The sequence below is a fragment of the Molothrus ater genome, chromosome 7 (genome assembly GCF_012460135.2).
Source record: "Molothrus ater isolate BHLD 08-10-18 breed brown headed cowbird chromosome 7, BPBGC_Mater_1.1, whole genome shotgun sequence".
NCBI lineage: Eukaryota > Metazoa > Chordata > Aves > Passeriformes > Icteridae > Molothrus > Molothrus ater.
In genome coordinates, this window is record NC_050484.2 from 27164619 (window position 1) to 27183874 (window position 19256).

General features: G+C 39.2%; 1 protein-coding gene across 1 annotated transcript in view; it reads left to right on the forward strand.

Moving 5' to 3' along the window:
- Positions 1-19256, forward strand: part of SLC49A4 (solute carrier family 49 member 4) — a 71452-nt gene that overhangs the window by 39992 nt on the left and 12204 nt on the right. The window contains exons 5-7 of the mRNA XM_036386515.2: positions 4539-4647; positions 5271-5338; positions 10202-10329. Of these exons, the coding sequence (XP_036242408.1) occupies positions 4539-4647; positions 5271-5338; positions 10202-10329 (305 nt within the window). The remainder of the gene's footprint in view (positions 1-4538; positions 4648-5270; positions 5339-10201; positions 10330-19256) is intronic.

The following is a 19256-nucleotide window of genomic DNA, read 5'->3' on the forward strand; positions in this document are numbered from 1 at the left end:
AAATACAAAGTGGGTATAGGAAAAATGTCTTCAGGTGTGTTTCTGGATAGACTCAAAGGTGAGCTAGCTTGCTTTGAATTTTTAGGTTAAATAAAAAGAGAGGATATAAAGAAAATAACAGTATTGCAGCTTCTCCCTCTTGGGTTCTTTTGGCAAGACACAGTCCCACTTCCCCCAGTGTTTGTACAGTGTCTTGTGTAGTTGTAAATATGATCTGAGAGGAGCAGCTAAAGCAACTGTAATATTAAGGGTGAATAATTCTGAAGGCCATGCCCTGTAGATGATACTGCACAGAGGAGCTTCTGGGGCAAAGAAGAGCTGCTCCCCTGGTACGGAGTATGACTGACTTCACTGGGAAGCTTCTGACTCTTGCTGTAATTGTTTGTTGAGTGATGGAGGAGCTGAATCTGCATATAAAGGGTTGCTTGAAGCTCGATAATTGTGCAGCTTTAGACATTTAGTTACTACAGGCCTATTGTGGGCTGTACTTTCAATAATTGTATTTAGAGGCAGGGAAAACAACTCATCCTTTGTCACTGGGTTTTCTTCTGGTTTTGGAGGCTTTTTTTTTTGTTTGGGGGAGTAAATAGTTGGCAAGATCCTTAATCCTGTGTGTTCATCCTGGAGCAGGCTGGCACTCAGGAGGTGTGAGTACAGCTGGGTGGTTAGTCTGCTAAGTGACCTATTCAGGGTATTAAAAAATAGCAGTTCTCTTAAGGACACTTATCACACACAATAATGCTGTTCTGCACCCAAGCTGATGTGCTGTTAGACCCTGCCTGAGGGCTGTGTTGTAAAAATGTTGCTGTTGAACAGAAATCCAAACAGCAACTGGCTTTGCAGGTGAAATATAAAATTTTAGTTGACAGTGCTCCATTTGGGAGTTTTATAACCATTAGATTCCATGTTTAAAGTGTTGTAAACAGTGGACCTCAGGTACTGGGTAAGGTCAGGATGTAAACAGCAAAGCTGGCTTACTGTTAACAATAACCAGTGGAACTTCAGAAAACAAACTGGACTTTTCAATGATGAGTATAGTTTACAGTGTCTGCAAGAACAAAGAGGGTTTTTTTTAAAATGTGGTCAGGTAGATAATTATATCTCTCTTCCCTCGGGTCTTGCATTCTTCCATGCTACCCTTTATCAAAGGCACTTCTTCATTCCTCTGCACATGAAACAATCAACAGTTCATCATTAAGCCCACTTATCTTGGGGAGCTGTTCAGTAACAATCTGTCATGCAAGGGAGTTTCATGAAAGAAAATGGTATCTGCCATGCTTCAAGAGAAATCCATCATCTGGTTCGTTAGGCTTCTAAGCTCTGTTGCCTGCCTAATCTAGGCTTCATCTTGGCTTAGAGAGCCTTTCTTTAGACTTGGTGGTGTAGACTGAAGGTAACCAGCAGATGAGTACCAGGAAATCATGATTTCCTTTTATTGTAGAATTACCCTTTGGTGTGAGAACTGTGTGTAAGGCATTCAGGATGTGTGTGAGCTGATGGGCTGACCCAGCAATGCACCAGATACACTCATGAGAACTGAGATGTTCATAATTTCCCTGTCTTCTCCACCAAGCTACAGTTTTATTACTTCAAAATAAAGCAACACAGTATAACTTTACCACTGAAGTCATTGACCTTTTCTCCTTGGACACCAAGGGGATCTATCACATCCTTGCAACTCCCACACTCCTCGTGCCTTCAGGTCCTTTGGCAGTCTTTTACATGAGCTGCTTCTTGCAGAGTTATTACACCATCAGCAGAGGTCAGCCATCCCCTGTGGGCCCTTTTTGGGGGACTTTCTTAGGAACTTGAGTCTTCCTTCTGATTTGGAGGGTTCCTCCTTCTGACAGATTGCTACAATTAGTTGATGTCTCATTATCTCCTGATACCAGCTCTGTCAGTCTGCAGTGGGAGACAACAGATTGGTCATGGTTTGGGAGCTAAGCCCAAATCTTTTAACAGTCTATCACACACTGTGACAAGTGTAGTTTGAATTTCCATTAGAAAATGTGTGGTGCCCTATCTCAGTTTCTTGGGTGAAGTAAATATGACTTGTTTTTATTTCCCCAGTTCAGGATATTCCACAAACTTCAATGGAAAAAAATTCTAATACAAGTAAATGGTTGATAAGTCTTAAAACCTGCATTAAAAAATGTGTTGTGATTTTTGATTTGAAGTAATAAAATACTTTTAGCCAGTTACATGGCTTTTATATTTTCTAGGGACTATGTAAGCAATTTTGAAATTTTGTATCAGGGGTTTTATGCATCATTATTGCTTTAATGACACTTTCATCAACAACACCATCCAGTAATGGAAGCTGCTCAGAATGTGCCTGATGTTAATAGGCACTGTCAAAGTTACTCTGAAAATGATGACTTTGATGGGGCTCCCCTCTGAACCAGCCTGTCTTACAGATTCTAGTGGCGTTAGGTTTCTGAAAAAAACAGAATAAAAAATCAATTCATATCCCAGCAGAATGTTTTAACAGGGAGGCTAATTCTGATATCCTGTCATTGCTGATAGGATGGAAAACAGTGTGGGTTCAACAGCTGATGGTGTGACAGACAGCACATTTTTCTACTTTCAGTGGAGCAATTGCAAAATTGCAAAAGCTGTGCATGAGTGACTGGAGCCATGAAAAGTGGAACTGCTACTGAAGATGTGTGTTTGAAATGGCTTTAGGCAGCACGAGGTATTGCTGGGCGAGGGGCAGAATGACACCTGGAGATCAGTGTCTCTGTCACTGCCAGGCTCCCTTTCTCCTGGTCACATTCCTTGTTGTGTGTGGAGACCAGGCAGGGGAGCAGGTTCTGTCCCTGGAGATTGTCATCATGCAGAGCTGCTACTGTTAGGATTGGTACTAGGGGTTGGATGTGGCACAGAGCAGCTATCCCACATCACAGGCTGTCTTGTTGCCTGAGTGACAGAAAACAAATACACCACAGAAAATGCTGCTCAAGTAAAGGACAAAGTTCTCCCTCAAAAGTAGCTCATTAATGAAGTTGAGGTCCAGATAGCCAAAGATTTTTAATATTCAGCAAATGTCATTGCAGAACACTGCATTCAGACTTGCTTCCTCTTAGCAATCTACAATATGGCTCTATAAGGTCCATGCAAAATTCCCTTTTATTTTATTCGACAAATGTTGAAATGGCTTTCATATGGATAGTATTAAACAGCATCAAATGCCAAGGTGATACCAGATAGACTAGGATAAGAGTGTGGCATTCTTAAAAAAGGAGAGCAGTTGTTAGGAAGACCGTAGCATTCAGAGAAATATAACTAATGTATAGAAGAGCTGAAAATTTGAGTGTTGTTTTTCTTTGCATTAAAAGATAAATCTGACACCAATGATATTGAAAGCGGAGGATATGTTCATGGGATGGGAATGTGTTATTCAAGAAGAGGATGTGTGAAAAAGAACAGTGCAAAAAGCACTGGCTGCTTGTGCTGTGTGTGGAGCATCTAAGGGAGTAAAACAGCGTAAGCTGCAAACTTACAAATGTTTTGGAGTGTAATTGAATCTCTCTCTCCCTCTTGGCTTTTGTAACTGTGTGCTATCAAATTGCCCCTGCTTGCCAAGGAACTGGTACTGATCAGGATCAATTTTATGTAAATTGTTTGAGACCAGAGGGAGCCATGTTTCGGGTTACACTGATACCCCATGGGATAACTAACCTTGGAAGCACCGTAAAATCTCTTCAGTTTAAAATATCACTATTTCAGATTCCAAATTATATTTTCTTTCCCATTTGAGACATTTTTGAGGAAAACTTGGATTTCTCTTAGCAAGGACTTCACATTTGCTTTCAGTTATGGTGAATGGGGGAAATTGTTGGTTAAATTCCTGTTTAGCTCTATACATTGAAGATGATGATACAGCTTTGACTGTTTCACCTTCACTGAATACTAAAGGTTGAATAATTGGGAGGAAAAACAAATATGTTGACTATTTAGAGTAGAGTATTATAGCTGTCTCTTGTTTTTGCCAGTTCAAATTGTCAAAATTTTCCACTCTTGCAACTGCATCTGCCTGATTTCCAGAGCTTTCCTTGCATTTCACCAAAATAAAGAGAATTAAAACAGGCTTGGGGTTTTTTTTGTCTTTTAAGTGCAATTCAAGAGGGATGAATCTCTGATTTTATTTTTGAAATAAGCTTTTAATCTTTTAAATTAGTGCTTATTATTCCTAACGTACACTTAGGCTAAGTAGGTTGCCCATGCCAATGCATGGAAGAATTGCTTGGAGAAATGAGAAACATTTGAGCCCAGCATGTTACAAAAACCTTTGAAGTATGTGGAGAGACTGGCTTTTTCTATTATCAGTGCTAAGGTGGTAACATATCAGCCACTAGGAATTCAGTGGCATGGCTGGATACCTTTCTTATATTTTCCCTGGCTCACTCTTGCTTCAGACCTTTGCTATTTTTCTTGATGGGCAGAATATAGATTCTAGGGTGTGATTTACTCTCCTGGCTAATCTTGGTGCATTTTTAATATCAGCTGAGGCTAATGGCAACGTTTTATCTTCCCAGCAATTTCCGATTCTTGATGGTTGCTTTGGCCTATGCCATACCACTGGGTGTTTTCTCTGGCTGGTCTGGTGTTCTGGATTTGATATTAACACCCATTCATGTAAGCCAGGTAAGTTTCTCCTGACTGATAATCAGCAGCTATTTTGTAAGTGGCATGTTTTTATTTTGCACTAGCATGCACTTTTGTCAGGTTTTTATGTTTATTATGCTGTTAATATATATGGACCACTTTACTCCCTGAAATTTTAAACAAAATGAACTGTAGCTTTGGCATCCCAAACTGTCAAAACTCTCCCTGCTGACTCCCCATCAGTGGTGAGTGTTTTCAGAACTGTACATGCCTTGTAACAAAAAGGAAGAAGTAGGTAAAAAAATGGGAGTATTGTTGGCTGCTGCGTCTCTAGTGAAAGAAAATAATGTATACACGGTAGAAAAGATGAAGTGGGGACAAGATGATTTCTAAGCTTTTGATAGAGTATTACAAAAAAAACAGAGGACATTACTCAGGTTCCATAAAGAGAGGTCACATTTAGGGCATAGACTACTTAGTCTTACTTCTTGTGGTGAATTTATTTCCTTTCCCAGAAAAAGCCTTGCACTTCAGACTATTGTAGAGAGCTGTTCTTAGCAGTTTGGAGCCCATGCACAACACTTGTTTTGAAAGTAACATCATCTTATTTTCTGAGCTTTAACACATTTCTCTATGTTCTGTTTCATTTTTTTCCCTGTCAGGTGGATGCAGGCTGGATTGGATTTTGGTCTATAGTTGGAGGTTGTGTTGTTGGCATAGCAATGGCAAGGTAGGAGTAATTACAGGTCCTTCTCCATTTCTTCAATTGTGATTATAATTCAGTTTATCCTCTTAAGAACAGAACTTGCTTTCTCTCATCTTTCAGAAACTTGAAATGGAAAATTCCTTTTGGGGTTATAATGTGTTTCTAATAAAGCAATAATTTATACCATGTTAGTGGTTGCTGGGGATTGAAAACTCCACATGCATATACCTGAATTTGGAAGTCAGATTCTTGTTCCTGACAATGGCTTCCTGTATGCTGCTTTTAAAGACAGCTCTGGTGAATTCAGATACCTGGTATGAGGGGGAAGAACCTCATTGTAGCACATTTGGAAAGCATTGAAGAAATTATTTTCTGTCTCCTTCCATTAACACTTTTGGGCATATTGTTTCCCAGAGGGATGTAGGGAATGTAGCACAGGCAGCCTATCCACAATAACATTATGTTCCTCCAGAGAGAAATTAGCCTGGGCCCATTTTGGGCAGGTTGATGGATTCCTGCATAGCCTAACTATTTTCTGCTGTATCCTATGGGCTACAGTATGGGTGTGTATGCTTTTTGTAAATCCAGACACAGCTGTCTCTGGCCATCATGAAAGCTGATGACCTGGGGAGTGGAACAGCAAGAAAAGGATTCCCTTCCAAAAGGCTGCTGTTTCTCATTCATTGAGGTCCCCTTTAGGAAAAGAGATGGCGGGAGGGAGAAAAAGTCTTTTAGGAGGTACCTGAGCAGTGAGTTTATTATGTGATTAAAACCAATTTGGGATATCTGAGCATTGTCCTGGCTTCTCTGTGTCCACTCTTTTGGCTCCATGTGCAGATATCTGCAACTGTTGCATCATCACGGTGTTGTGGATGGAGAGAGTGATCTTTTTAGGACTATTTTTTTTTCTTTTTGAAACTATCTTGTTTTCACTTGCTGTGCTTCATCAGAGTACACAATGCATAAAGAGATGTGAAGTTTCACATCCTGACATTTTGCAGGCTGCCTAGCAACTGCAACAGGGAGAGGAAAAAACTCCTGACCTAGGGAGAAGAAACAAGTGCTTCTCTCCCATCCACTCCAGATGCAGACCAAAGGACTTCATCTAGCCAATCAAAGTTCATGCCCTGATTTCCTCTAAAAAGAGTTGCTTTTGATTAGCCAAGCTCAGATACAATGTTTTCTTTGTAAGAGAGTAGATGTTTAAAAGCAACTGCTGCAAATGACACAGATGCCATAGGTTGCATGTTGAAGCAGGTAGACTGCCATTTTTCATCATGAGTTCATCTCTAGTATATTTGCAGCATTTCAACAGTAGAGCTTTGAAGCTCACTTAACTTTACTGGGAGAGAATTTGCAAACTCTATGTCAACATGCAAATCTCAGTCTTTATGGTAGATTAATTTATTTAATATGCTGCCTGGGTTTAGTTTCAGGAAATGCAGGCAGTCCCTTTAACTGCTTCAAAATTGATTTCAAACCTTGTTGAATACCTGTATTTTGTAGCATTTAGTAAATTTAAGAAATACCAACAGTCTGTCTCCAAATATGTCTTTCTAACTTGGGCAATGCACAGTTCAGATGGGAGGGTTTGCATACAGAAAGGGAGGGAGGAGGTGATTTGTCACTTCTGATGGATGACTCTCCCTCCTAGGCCTATTCAGCATTTATCTGTGTAGGGTTGAATCAATGACGAGTCTGACTGTAATCTGCTGAAAGTTGTAATTAGGAAAATTAAGTAATGATTCTTGTCAAAGCTGACAAGTTGATATATTTCAGTGTCAGAACTGTGATTTGCCAAGCAAGCAGCTCTCTCCCTTAACCACCTCTCAAGAAGCTGTTAGTTTTGGGGTGGATTTTTTTTCCTTTTTTTTTTCTTCTGCTAATTTGTTAAAGCAAAATTGGTGCATCTTAGGAATTTGCTCCTTCAATTTTTGTCAATGCAGATCCTATAATTTAGAATTTTTAACAACCTGAGCCTTGCCCTTGAGCATTAGGTCCTGTACATCACAGTAGGTGTTAAATCATCTGTATTTAAAGTAATGCCCAGTTTGGAAATTTGTTTATCTATCTCATTTTGAAAATGCTGCAAGTTTCTCTCAGCATTAGACATAAATCCTTCTACTCTCCACCCACTGCTGTCCTGATAGCCATGAACTTATATGTTTAGCTAATGTGTTTGATGCATTTTTATCATTGAAAAGCCTGGCCTATTTTGGGCAGCTGGTAGGTGCTGTACCCTTTGCTGGCAGCTTTCAAATGCTACTAGTTTGAAGAAAAGCAGTGTCAAAGAGCAGCATTCCTATAATTGCATGGAAACATAAATCTATTCCCTTTTCTCAGATTTTTAATTTTTTTTCCCCCCACATTTGCCAAGGATCATAGATATTTCTGAGGTTTTGTCCTCTGCAGCTCAGTTTCAGTTCCTGCTTCTAACCTGCAGTGTAGTCAAAATGCTGAAACTTTATGGCATGGTGATAATTTCCTTAGCAACAGACAGTGTTGTCAGCAGTGCAGGTTTGTGATTTTAACTGTAGGATAACAACCTAGGGCTGGATCTGCTGGGAGGCTGGAGACTGTTAGCAGCAGTAGGCTCAGGGGTGTGTGTCTGGCAGAGTATACACCTTCTCTCCTGTTGTGCCTACTGTTTTAGCAGTTGCAGGCAACCCCTTACAGGCCAGATGATGCAGAAGGATTTATACAGAACAAAGGTTTGAAATCAGGTACAGGGTGTGAGGATAAAAGTAATTTCTCATATTTTTTGATTGAAGCAAGTATTATGAAGAGTAGACTGGGTTTACAGTCTTCTTTATTCTCCTGTAACCAGACAAGAAACAGAAGTCCTTCAATTACCAAGTTCAGGCTAGGCTATTATGTCATCTTTTTTCAATTATTCTATTGCTGGCTGAATCCAATAGCTAAATAAATCTTTAATTTGGGGTACATTTGACCCTTTTGGAGTTCTATGATATCTAAGAGCTCTTTGGAGCACATTGCTACCCAAACTGGCATCCTTGTGTCAGGAAGAGTGGCAGCTGCTTGCTAAAGGAGAGCTTTTCTCCATTAGCTGTCATGAATGGATTAGATGCATATCAGCCTCCCATCCCCACATATCCTTGGTGGTGGGATAGAGACCAAGGATCCTCTAGAGATCACCCCAGACCTGTAGTCTGTGAATGTCCCTCCCAGAAGGCTGATATTTCTCACATTGTTTCATTAGGCAGGACCTTCGTCACTGCCCTTGCCTGTAAGGACAGTGATGTTGTCTGCCAGCAGGCAAAGTGGGAGTCTCTGTGGAATAACCTGGAAGTTTACACTTTGAGATGCTTCTGCAAAGCTTTTAAAATTGCTGATTTTGACCCTAGTGATCCCAAAGAATAATTAAAGAAACTCGCTGGCAAACCAGTGAGGTGATCCTGACTCCTCGATTGGATTGTCAGAAGAAAAATCCACCAGTAGCAGCTGACCTCTGGCTATTGGAGATGAATGCATAAGCCACTTGAACACTGCAGTCATACACTTCTCAGATTATAATGCAGCATTGATCTCCCACTACTGCTTATTGAATTACTCACTGCTAAATTCAATGTGGAATTCAGGCATGGGGAGAATCAAAATACAAGGAAAGAAGTTGGTTTGGGAGAGCAGAGAGTGTTTGAGTGCATTACTCCTATGTCTCTTATGCTATTTTTGGAAGTTTCAAAATTTTGGCAGCATTTCCTGTTTTATCAAGTAAGCTATAAGGTATCTGCTTATAGAGTGTTCTTATCAGGGCAGAGAAAGCAGTCAGCTCATACACAGACAAATTTTGTCATGGACCAGCCTGGGTGGATTATGCTGCCATTAGCCTGATCAAGGCAGGAGCCTGTCAAGGGGGCAGAAAATATGCTTTAGAAATACATACCTAACCTGTCCATCCCAAAAGCACATCTCCTAAGCAGGAGATTATAGAAAATTACTCATGAACAAATAAGATTGCCTTTTCTAATATATCTTTCCCAGTAGTTAAGTTCACATCCCCTTTGAAAAGAGCACTTGCACTGATAATTATGCCACACGAGCACTGCTCATTCTGTCTCCTTGAAAGAAAAAGGAAAAAAAAGAGAAAAGCAGTTGTATCATCAGGTGGTATAAATATCATAACTCCCTCTATATAAGAGCCAGACTGCCCAAGGACTTGTGGGGCTGTCCTCCCCCAGTCTGTCAGCAGGGTCTGTGTAGAAGAGGTGCAGCCCCAAGCTTGTGGTTTCTGGAACTTTTCAGCCCAAAACAGCCACTGGCAGAGTGATCCCCTGTGTAAGGAGTTCCTTCCTTGCCTAAGCCACCACAAGCTTCATCACCAATGCATCCAAGGGTTCAGAAGCTGTTCCTTGTCATCTTCAACTAGGGATTCTTTGGACTTTTTTGGAGTTTTTCCATTTCCCACAGGAATGAATCTTGACGCTTAACTATGTCTTGAATGAAACGCGGCAGCCTCCTCATATGCTAATGGAGCTCTGTGTCTGCCAAGGGAGACTGGCAAATGCTGACAAAACAGTGATGGAAGTAGTGGTGAGATACTGTGTCCAACAAATGCAAAAGGAAAAAAAAAAACCTCTCCTCGAGTGTTTTCATGTGATGCCTTGAAAATTGCTTGAGAATTGTTCTGGTTTGGTTGTTACTTTGTGACAGCTAAAAAATCCATGGCTCTTCAGCTTGACAGCTAGAAATATCACCATTCTATAAAAATACCTTTTTTCTATTTCTTAAAATGAGAAATTACTTTTAAGTTGTTTTTATAGTCTCCAAAATGTTTAATGAGGATATACTGAATTAACTGTCAAGCATCACATTTAAATAATATGAAAATTGGTGTTTGTACTGCTCTGATGTGTGTTTTTATTTTAGATTTGCAGATTTTATCAGGGGCATGCTGAAGTTCATACTGCTGCTGCTTTTATCTGGAGCAACGTTAGCATCAACCTGGTTCACTCTCACCTGTCTAACTTCTGTCACTCATCTGCCTTTAACCACAGGTATTGACAATGATTTTAATTCCTGTTCTTTATAATTGATATTGCAGTCAAATATTTGCAGTCTTCAATATCTTATAACCTGGTTTGGTATCTTTAGTAATACAGTAGTTTTACTGAGACAAAAAAAAACGTTTAGAAAGTCTATTGAAACCTGAAATATTTTCACTCCTTTGAATAATTCAATAAAAAGATTAAAAACTTGAAAAACCCAATAACAGGAGCCCTGAATACAGATTTAAATTTGATTTGGGGACTAAGTGTTTTTCTGCTTTTGAGTCCTTTGGAATAACTGAAGTGAGAAATAAATCAAGAAAAATCAGATGAATGAGAGTAGTCTTGCATATAAGAAACAGTGACATGTGTGAGAATTTAGGGGTTTGAAACTTGCATTAGTTATTAGAAACACTTGGTGCATTTCAAACCAAGGTGACCCATAGTGTTTTCAGCCATCTAAATCTGTCCCTGCACAGTGCTGTCCTCTTTTCTTGCACCTGCATGCAGGTTCAGGGAACTCTTCCAGCCCAAAATTAACTCAGCCTGTGCCTCAAAAAGACAGGAAAAAAAGCAGCTGGCAGGAGTGGGGGAAAAGCTCAGAGGTCTAGCTGGGCTGCCAGCGAGCTGCACCCTTAGTTGAAAGCTAGCACTGATTAGTTCTTAAAAATCTGTCCTTCACCTTATTATCTGCACCAAAGGACTGATTCACCTGTGATTCCAAGACCTTCAACAGAGTAGCAAGTTACAGTAAAACCTAAGCCATTAGGGTTCAAAAATATATTTATTTAGTAAAGAATTCTATAAATCCATTTTAAATGAAGGGCCATCTCTGTTACAAGCAATTTATGCATTCTAGGAGAAATGAAAACCTTTTTTTGCCTATTTTTAATAAAAGAGTTTGGTGGGGAGAGTAGTATATAAAGTAGTGTTTTACTCAAATTAAGTTTGAGTTTCACTAAGTGTCCTTGGTGCACTGCAAATGTCACAACTATAAGCTAAAGTGGGTACAGCAAATTGAAATACATGATCAATTCAGGAGCAACACCATCTGGATGGATAGGTCAAATTTGTGCTTTATCTTGAAATTTCAATGCTTTCAAAAATTCTGCTTAAATAAAACATAATATAATCAATAAATAAATCAAATTTCATGATGGCTGTTGTCATACTAAATGACTACACATTTCCATCAAATCTAAAATAAAAGCAATAAAAGCTTTTTTCTCATGCTTGCCTGCTTCATCACTGCGAGCCTGCGGTAATGTAAATTTTTACAGTAACTCTATCCTCTGAATTGATGCAACAAACCAAACACATAAATGACCCTTCAAGTCTATGCATAAGAATGAAGAAACGTTTCAAGAGGGGAAAGTCATTACCTATGTACTCACCAGTGTTCCAAAACAAAACTGATGGAGCTCTCTCTGATTTTATTTTTTGTTTTTTTTTTTGTAAAGAATTCAGCATGCAACATAGGTTGTACAAGAATTCTTATTTTTTACAGCATGTAGTTGCATTGTGCTGGTTTTTTTGGAAAGGTCATCCACTGTCAGGACATGAAAATAGGCAGGGTAGTTGAGGTTTGATATATAGTGTCCTAAACTAGCATCTCTTGATTCAAATGCAGGGATTGGGTTGTACTTTCATGCAATTACCATTTCTCTTAAAATGGATGATTCCTTGGATTAAGTTGTAATTATAGATCAGATTTTTCTGTCAATGCTTTTCTTACGTATGCCACTGTAAATACTGAACCCTTTTCTTTAAAACACAAGCTTGTTTTGAATAGAGTGCCAGGAATGTGGTGCATTCCTCAAGGCAGTCTAAAGCATCAGAGTCTAATGTGCAGCCAGAAAATAAGATCTCTTTAAGATCTCTTTTTCCTGCTGTTTATATTTCATAGATATGCAGTGGGGGAAGGTTCTTATCAGGCTTTTCTCATTAAAGTTCTTAAAAAATAGATGTAATGTGCCTGTTCAATTTAGTTCCTTGTACACAGAAAAGCAGTGCTATATCTTTATGAAATATGCTGTTATGGATGAAAACACACAAGCTATTTAAGCTAATTTATAGGACTTCATGCTAGATTATTCCTCAGTGTAATGATGCAACATGATGATGACCTCTGCATTCACAGTAATTGGGAGAAACGGTACATTTGAATTGATTTGGATGAACTTCTTTTTATTCTTCTCCTTTTAATTAAAAGTTTGAGGTACAGAGTGTATTGGAGTACAAATCTAAGAGGTCAAATTCAGGCTGTGGCCTGGCAGTGTGGGCTGGCAGCTTTTGGAAGTGATTAGTGGTAGCTGGTACCAGGTGGCAGTCACTGTGCATATCAGTGGGCAAGTGTTGACAATGGACTGCCAAGTAGTTATTTGCTGTGTGGTTTTTGTAGAGCTTGAAGATGTGCAAAACAAAAGCAGATATCATTGTGGGGCATTTGCCTCATTCATATTTTTTTTATTTTTTGGTTGATTTTCTTTTCATCTACTTTTTCTCTTTTTTCTTTTCTTTTCTTTTTTCTTTTCTTTTCTTTCAGAAAAAGTCCATAAAGTACTTTTTATTCCAGAGCCACTTTGCAGGCAGCAGTGGACACCTGCTGCAAAGCAGCAGTTGTGTTACTCAAGGCAGGTTTTGATGTTGCCAGAAGGTTCATAGGCTCCTCCACTTCCACCTGTCCTGTGGCAGAGCTCAAGTGTTGGGCTTGGCAGTGCTGCAGAGCCAGTGATGGATCTCAGTCCACACTTTCAGCCTTATTCAAATGCTGAGGCAGAGCAAGCAGGGTTCAAAACTGACATGAGAATTTGTGGGGGTGTACATTTGATCTTCCAAAGAGGTTTTCCCTTCCAACCATGTAGCTCCCATTTTGGGAGGGACTTCCCCCTCCTCTCTTGACCTGCCTTCAGTGTTGAACAAGTCAGGCTTTGCCCTACAAAGCCACAAGTGTTGCCATCTTCAGCAATACCTGGGAACTGCTGAAATATCCACATGATCTGAAGGATTGCTGGTACAGTTAAAAGGCAGCTCTTCCACAAAACAGTCATTTTGGGGAGGAGACAAGGCACCTTTGGGAGCCTTTGTACTGGCCCAGGTGTTGAGGCAGGCTTCACCACAGAGATGAGGTCTGGTCAGATGCCATCACCATTGGCTGCTGTATCTCACCTAACAGCTGCTTGATCCATGAATTAAGTTTGCATCTGTAGGCAGACCCTGACAGTAGTTTCCCCAGGTCCAAAGCCAGTCTTTTCCTTTAGCATGTGGATATTGGGTGACATAAGCTCATCTCCCCCTTCTGAAAACCCTCTGCTTGTCTCCAACCTGGGCTCAGAGCAGGCAGTAGATGCATGTGTTTTTATGGAAGCATAAAAAAAAATAGAGAGTTTGGCCAATTATTCACCCTAAAAGAAAAGGAGAAAAATCTCAAAATATTTGTTTTTAAAATACAAACAAACCAAAGTTTTCTTTTAATTGGTGTTCTTTGTGGCAGTTTTAGTAATGTCTGTTTTAAATACTGGAGGAGGGAAGGTATTTGGAAAAATAGTCTCAGCAAAATATATTTTCCTCACCTTGTTTGTATAATATTCTCTTAATTCCTTTTAAATAGGCACAACATCATTTAAAGATATTTCCTACAAAATGTAATTACTTAGAATGGAGACCTTTAATGCAGTTATTAAAAATCAATGACTGCATTTGTGGTTTTAAATTATACTGTTTAGGATTGTTTGTGTTGAGTAATGCCTGCATTGCTTAGTATTTGCATAATACACTCCATTTTTCCTCCTCCCATGGAAGAAGACAAGTTTTGTGTCATTTACTGACTTCTTAATGTAACTCCAAAAGACTTTATAAAAAGTGTAGTCATAGTTGTATATATGAACCACAACCGCCCGTGTGGGGAAAAAAGAAAGCAAGGCAATAATGATACAGTGCCAGCTACTATATCATCTGTCTAAAACACCTCTCATCAGCTAATCACAGCTCTCCAAAAACCTTGATTCTGGAATTGGTTTATATTTTAAGCAAGCCTGAATTTTATTTTAAGAAATTTTAATTTTAATGTATATTATTTGCATTTCAGTTTCAAAGACAATTTTATGTACACATAGAGCATTAAAATAGTTTTCTCCATTGAATTCTCAGTGCAGCTGCTGATCTGTTTCTCTTTGCCAAGTTCATTGTTAGTTTGCTTTGTACTGAACTTCATTATGTGAATTTATGTACAATGGGATACTTCGACCCAAAATAATTGTGTAAGGCATTGTATTGCCAGTTTCAGTATCTTGCCACTTTGTATTGCTGGTAGGATCTCTGGATACAAATACCAGCATTTTCCAAAAATTGATATGCAACACTAGTTGCTTGCAGCTCAGATTGAATGTTTTCAGTGTAGCATATCAAGAATATTCTAATATTTATGAGCACATTCAGCAGAAGTTTGCTTTACAAAATCTTTTCTAGTGCTGCATGGCAGACACTGAATACAGTGGCAACTCCATAAGCTGATGACTGTATTTAGGTTAAGCAGGCCACACTTTTATTTTCAGGTTCAACAGATTGAACATTGTAAACACATCTGTCTCTCTGTCCTCATCTACAAAGCACAGAAAAAGAAAGGTGATAATAATATAATACTGATTGGTTTATTATTTCAGTTTAATTTCTTCACTATAAACAAGATGTGCTTGGTAAGTGTAAGGCAGGGGAGCCCAGAGGATAAAACAGTGGCCTGAAAACATTAACCTGCTTAGGGCTTTGGGAAAATCATTACCCCAACTCCTGCTGTGCTTTTCTCACTCATAAGATGGGAATAATGACCCTTGTTTTGCTGACAGCTTCTTTTAACTTCACAAATAGAAGAGTGCTTAAAGAAAAAGCATAATTTAGGGGGTTATTTTCTTTTAAGAAACAGTGTTTAATTGTATACAGTGCTTGAAATTTGAGAGGAGCATTTCAGAGATGAGTATCTATGAATCTGGACACTTTAAATATCCATCAATAGCAAACCTCAAATATTGTGTAATTTCCAGCCCTCTCCTCTTTCATTTCTTGAGGCTTACTCAGTAATTTTTCACTTCGTAGTTCTCCAAACTGAATGCTCTGCTTTCAAAGCAAGTTCCACTTGCTTTTCTCATGAGAAGAATGTAGAACAAATCAAATTTGATCAGATTTTTGGTTACTTTCAAAACTATATCATGACATAGCAATTTGATCAGTGTGTGCTGGAATGGAAATCCAGGCAATGAAACATATTGATGTTATAAATGTGCACTACAGAGACATCTTTCTTCTATTGTGTTTTTTCATTCCCATAAGTGAATTACAGTAAAATTTACTGTCTTACCTTAAGGGAGTCACATTTCTCATGGAAAAATTAAGGGTTACTTCTTCCACGACTTTTCTTACCATGGCCAGTAGCAAGAGTTAGATTATAGAGAGGTTTCATTCTACTTTAATGGACTTTAAATTTTGGCAGGAACTAACTTGAATTGTTCAAATTGGTCATGGGGATACTGAAGCACTGAAGTCAACAAAGCCTGCATCCACATCAGGCATTATCCTTTCACTTTGATGTTTGGAATACAGTTATAATGGGCACTGAAAAAGTGCCCTAGATCTCCATAGGTTTTGCTTTAAATTGTGTGCTGCTTCCAAGAGAATATATTCCATTGTATTTACTCTCCTGTTTATCTCTATAAAATTTGTGTGAGTTTTGGCTGAGTGTGTCTCAAAAGAGAACTGTTACAAAATGCACAGAGTTCAAGAGATTCTGGCAGAGGACTTAGGAAGGAGATGCTGTACCACTTGCTTACACTTGATACAGCATTTCCTGTGTAAATTTATCTGAAAACTGTTTTTTTAAGAAATGGTAATATTTCATATTCTTTGTTAAAAATCAGCCAAGATGCATGTGCCAGTGGTTGATAGGAACATCAGTTGAAGTCCTTCCATCAGTTTCATTTGGGTTTGGATCAGGCTCTGTAGTTGTACATTTAGTGATGGTATAATTGAAGAGTAAATTGCTAAACTTGTTGCAGAATGTCCTGGAAAATTCTTGAAAGTTGTTTGTATGTCAGAGATAGTTGAGTCTCCTTCTGCTGTATTGGAAGCTCATCTGAGGACACCAAGTGAAGGCTGTCATTTAAATCACTTCCCTGTTTGAATTCCTAACTTCCCCCCCAACATTTTTTTTTAATTGGTAGAAAGCTTTTGCCACAGCTTGTGGCTGGGAGAAGAGAAAGTCTTTTTCTGGGATGTGGGCATGTATTTGCCATCCAGTAGCTCAAGGCCTGTAGGAGATAAGCCAGACAGGAACCTTCCTTCTTGCCACTTTTTCTGCTCTTTCTGCTAAACCACTGTATCACCATCAGTCCCAAGTCATCTAACTGGTAGAATCTCTAGTGCTATTATCAAGGCACATTTTATTCCTTGCTTCCTTCCTGGCCAGCAGGATGAGTGCTGAGGGAATAGCAAGGGTTACCTCATACCTCAAGCATGAGCATGACATGATGAAACACGGCTTGAGCCTCCTGCTGCAGCAGCTCCTGCCAGTTCTCTGAAACAGCTGTGCTGTGGATGGGATTTTTGCCTTTGCTGATCTTTTTGCAATGGTCAACCTGAGAAATAGCTGCTTACTGCACACAAACTTCTTTTAAGAACTATTTAAATTAATATGTTTTTAGAAACCTAGCCCAGTTCCATTGTTGATGTCCATAGCTGCCATTGTCTTGGATACACAACTTTGCACATAACTTCGTAGGCAATTAATTGATTCCTTTTCCTAACAAAAAGTGATTTTTTTAAATAGTAGTAGCATGACACACTTCTCCAGTGCACGCCTATCCAAGTTACTTGTTATTCTTTAGGACATAATGTTAGCTTCTTGGTGAATCATCTCTTTTTTTTTTATTTTGTCAGTGCTTTCAGATCCTTATATTCATTTCCAAGGACTGTCATTAAGATTGTCTTAATTGAAAGAACATTTGCTGTAACTTGAGCAGCTGTTCGTCTGCAGTATAAAATCGTGGTAATTGTTTGTGTTAGTTCAGCACAAGGTCTCTGTGATGGAAAGCAAATGGTCCCTGTTAATAGGTGGTATCTCCCTGCTGTCCTGTCACCCACAAGCTGGAATATGAGATACACTCTTTAGTGTATGAAATAAAAAAACAAAAACCACCTCTGAACTCTGATTTTACTTGTTTCTGGGACTTACTTTTCTAGAACTGTGTATTTTATCTTTGAGTTCCTGTCAACGACCAGTTGGATTTGTGATTCAGTTGCTAAATTACTGGAATAAGCTTATTTGTATAGCACTCAGGATAACCCTGCCTGATTTACAGATGCATGAGATAAAAAGCAGTTTCCCATCACTACAATAGGTACCATTTAAAGAAGGCTTTCAGATGTGCACATCTTCCTCATTTTCAGAGCCTCTTTTTGTGGTTTCCCAGTTAAAAGCTATCATTTCCATTAGATGTTAGAACTTAAATTGGCATCTACTGGATGCTATATTCTGTCTGTCCTTTTGCTGTGACATTTCTGCTTATTGATTCCAAAGATGAGTGTTACCTGTACCTCTGCATAACCTTGTTTTATCAGTGCTAGCTGTGATCTCAGCTGAGGTGCTGTCGTTGGTATTCAGCTGGCAGTTCTTGATGTGCACACACAAGGCAGGCAATCCTTTGGGGCAGCCAAAGGGTGATGCCAAAGCTGCTTTGCTCCTCTCAGTGTGGAAGTGTGAGATGTGTTCCAGTGGGTGTGTTCCTGTGAGTGTCCTGACAAGAAATTTGAGGGTGTTGTTTCTAAGGTACAGGGTCACTGCCCTTGTTCACTCGTGGTCTGATCACCTTAATACCTTGCAGTGAGTGGTGAGCAATGATGTGATTCATCTGGCATATTTTAAACTAGCAAATCTAGTTTGAAGGCTTCTTCTCATTTTATGGAAACCTTGGCACCTTCTGTATTAAACAAAATCTGAAGTCTTTAAATGGCTGCTAATTTTTGCCTTCATCTCAGTGACTCTATGTTTCTGGAAATCATATGTCTAGACATTGTCTCTGTTGAGAGGTATGAGTTCCCTTTTCCTGGCTGTTGCTCCTTCTGGAAGATGTTTCAGCCTTCTTGCAGAGGTGTTTCTCCTGACAGTCAGTTCACTGCTCCACTTTCAACAGTGCTGTTGTGCCTTTCTGCAGCTTCTCATCTATTTCCACTGTTTGAGTTTCTGATACAGAATTACAGCTGGGTGCCACCTTCCCTTCTTTGAGGGAGCTTCTGAAAATGTTCTCTAGAAATTACAAGTTTATCTATAGATATCTTCAACTGAGTGTAGTAATAAGGGGCAAATGCTCATTTGTCTTAAGAGATTCTTCTATTTCATTTATGTGTTAGTCTCTCAAGCCAATTGGATATTCTGGCTACACCCGACAGCAGTTAGAGAGATTTAGAGCAATATGCAGCAGTGTTGAAGGTGAATGGGAGTTCAAAGAGTGGCTCATGAAACTTTAAATACTAGTGAGGACTTGCAGCAAAAATCTGTGGATCTTATAACTAGGGAATCAGGTCTTCAGTGTTAGCTAGAGGAGGGCATTAGGAAGAACATCCTAGTACTGTATGAGGTTTTTCTTTCCTCTCTGATGACTCCTGGACATATCTTGCATCAATTTCTTTGATTTATTCTGCAGTTTATGACAGGAGAATTCAAGAGTAGGAAATGCTACTATCATGGTTTTTTTGAGGGAGTTGGTTTTGTTTGGTTTTGCATGTGTTTGTCTGTTTTCCTTACAGCTCCGAGTACTGTGGTATATTCAAAGAAGTGGGGCCACCTCTCCCTCCCTTTTCCTGTCTCAACAAGTCCTCTGTTGAAAGATAAAAATCCTTGTTCCTTGGAAGCAAACCACATGAAATAGAGGATGCAATAGATAGCCCTTTCT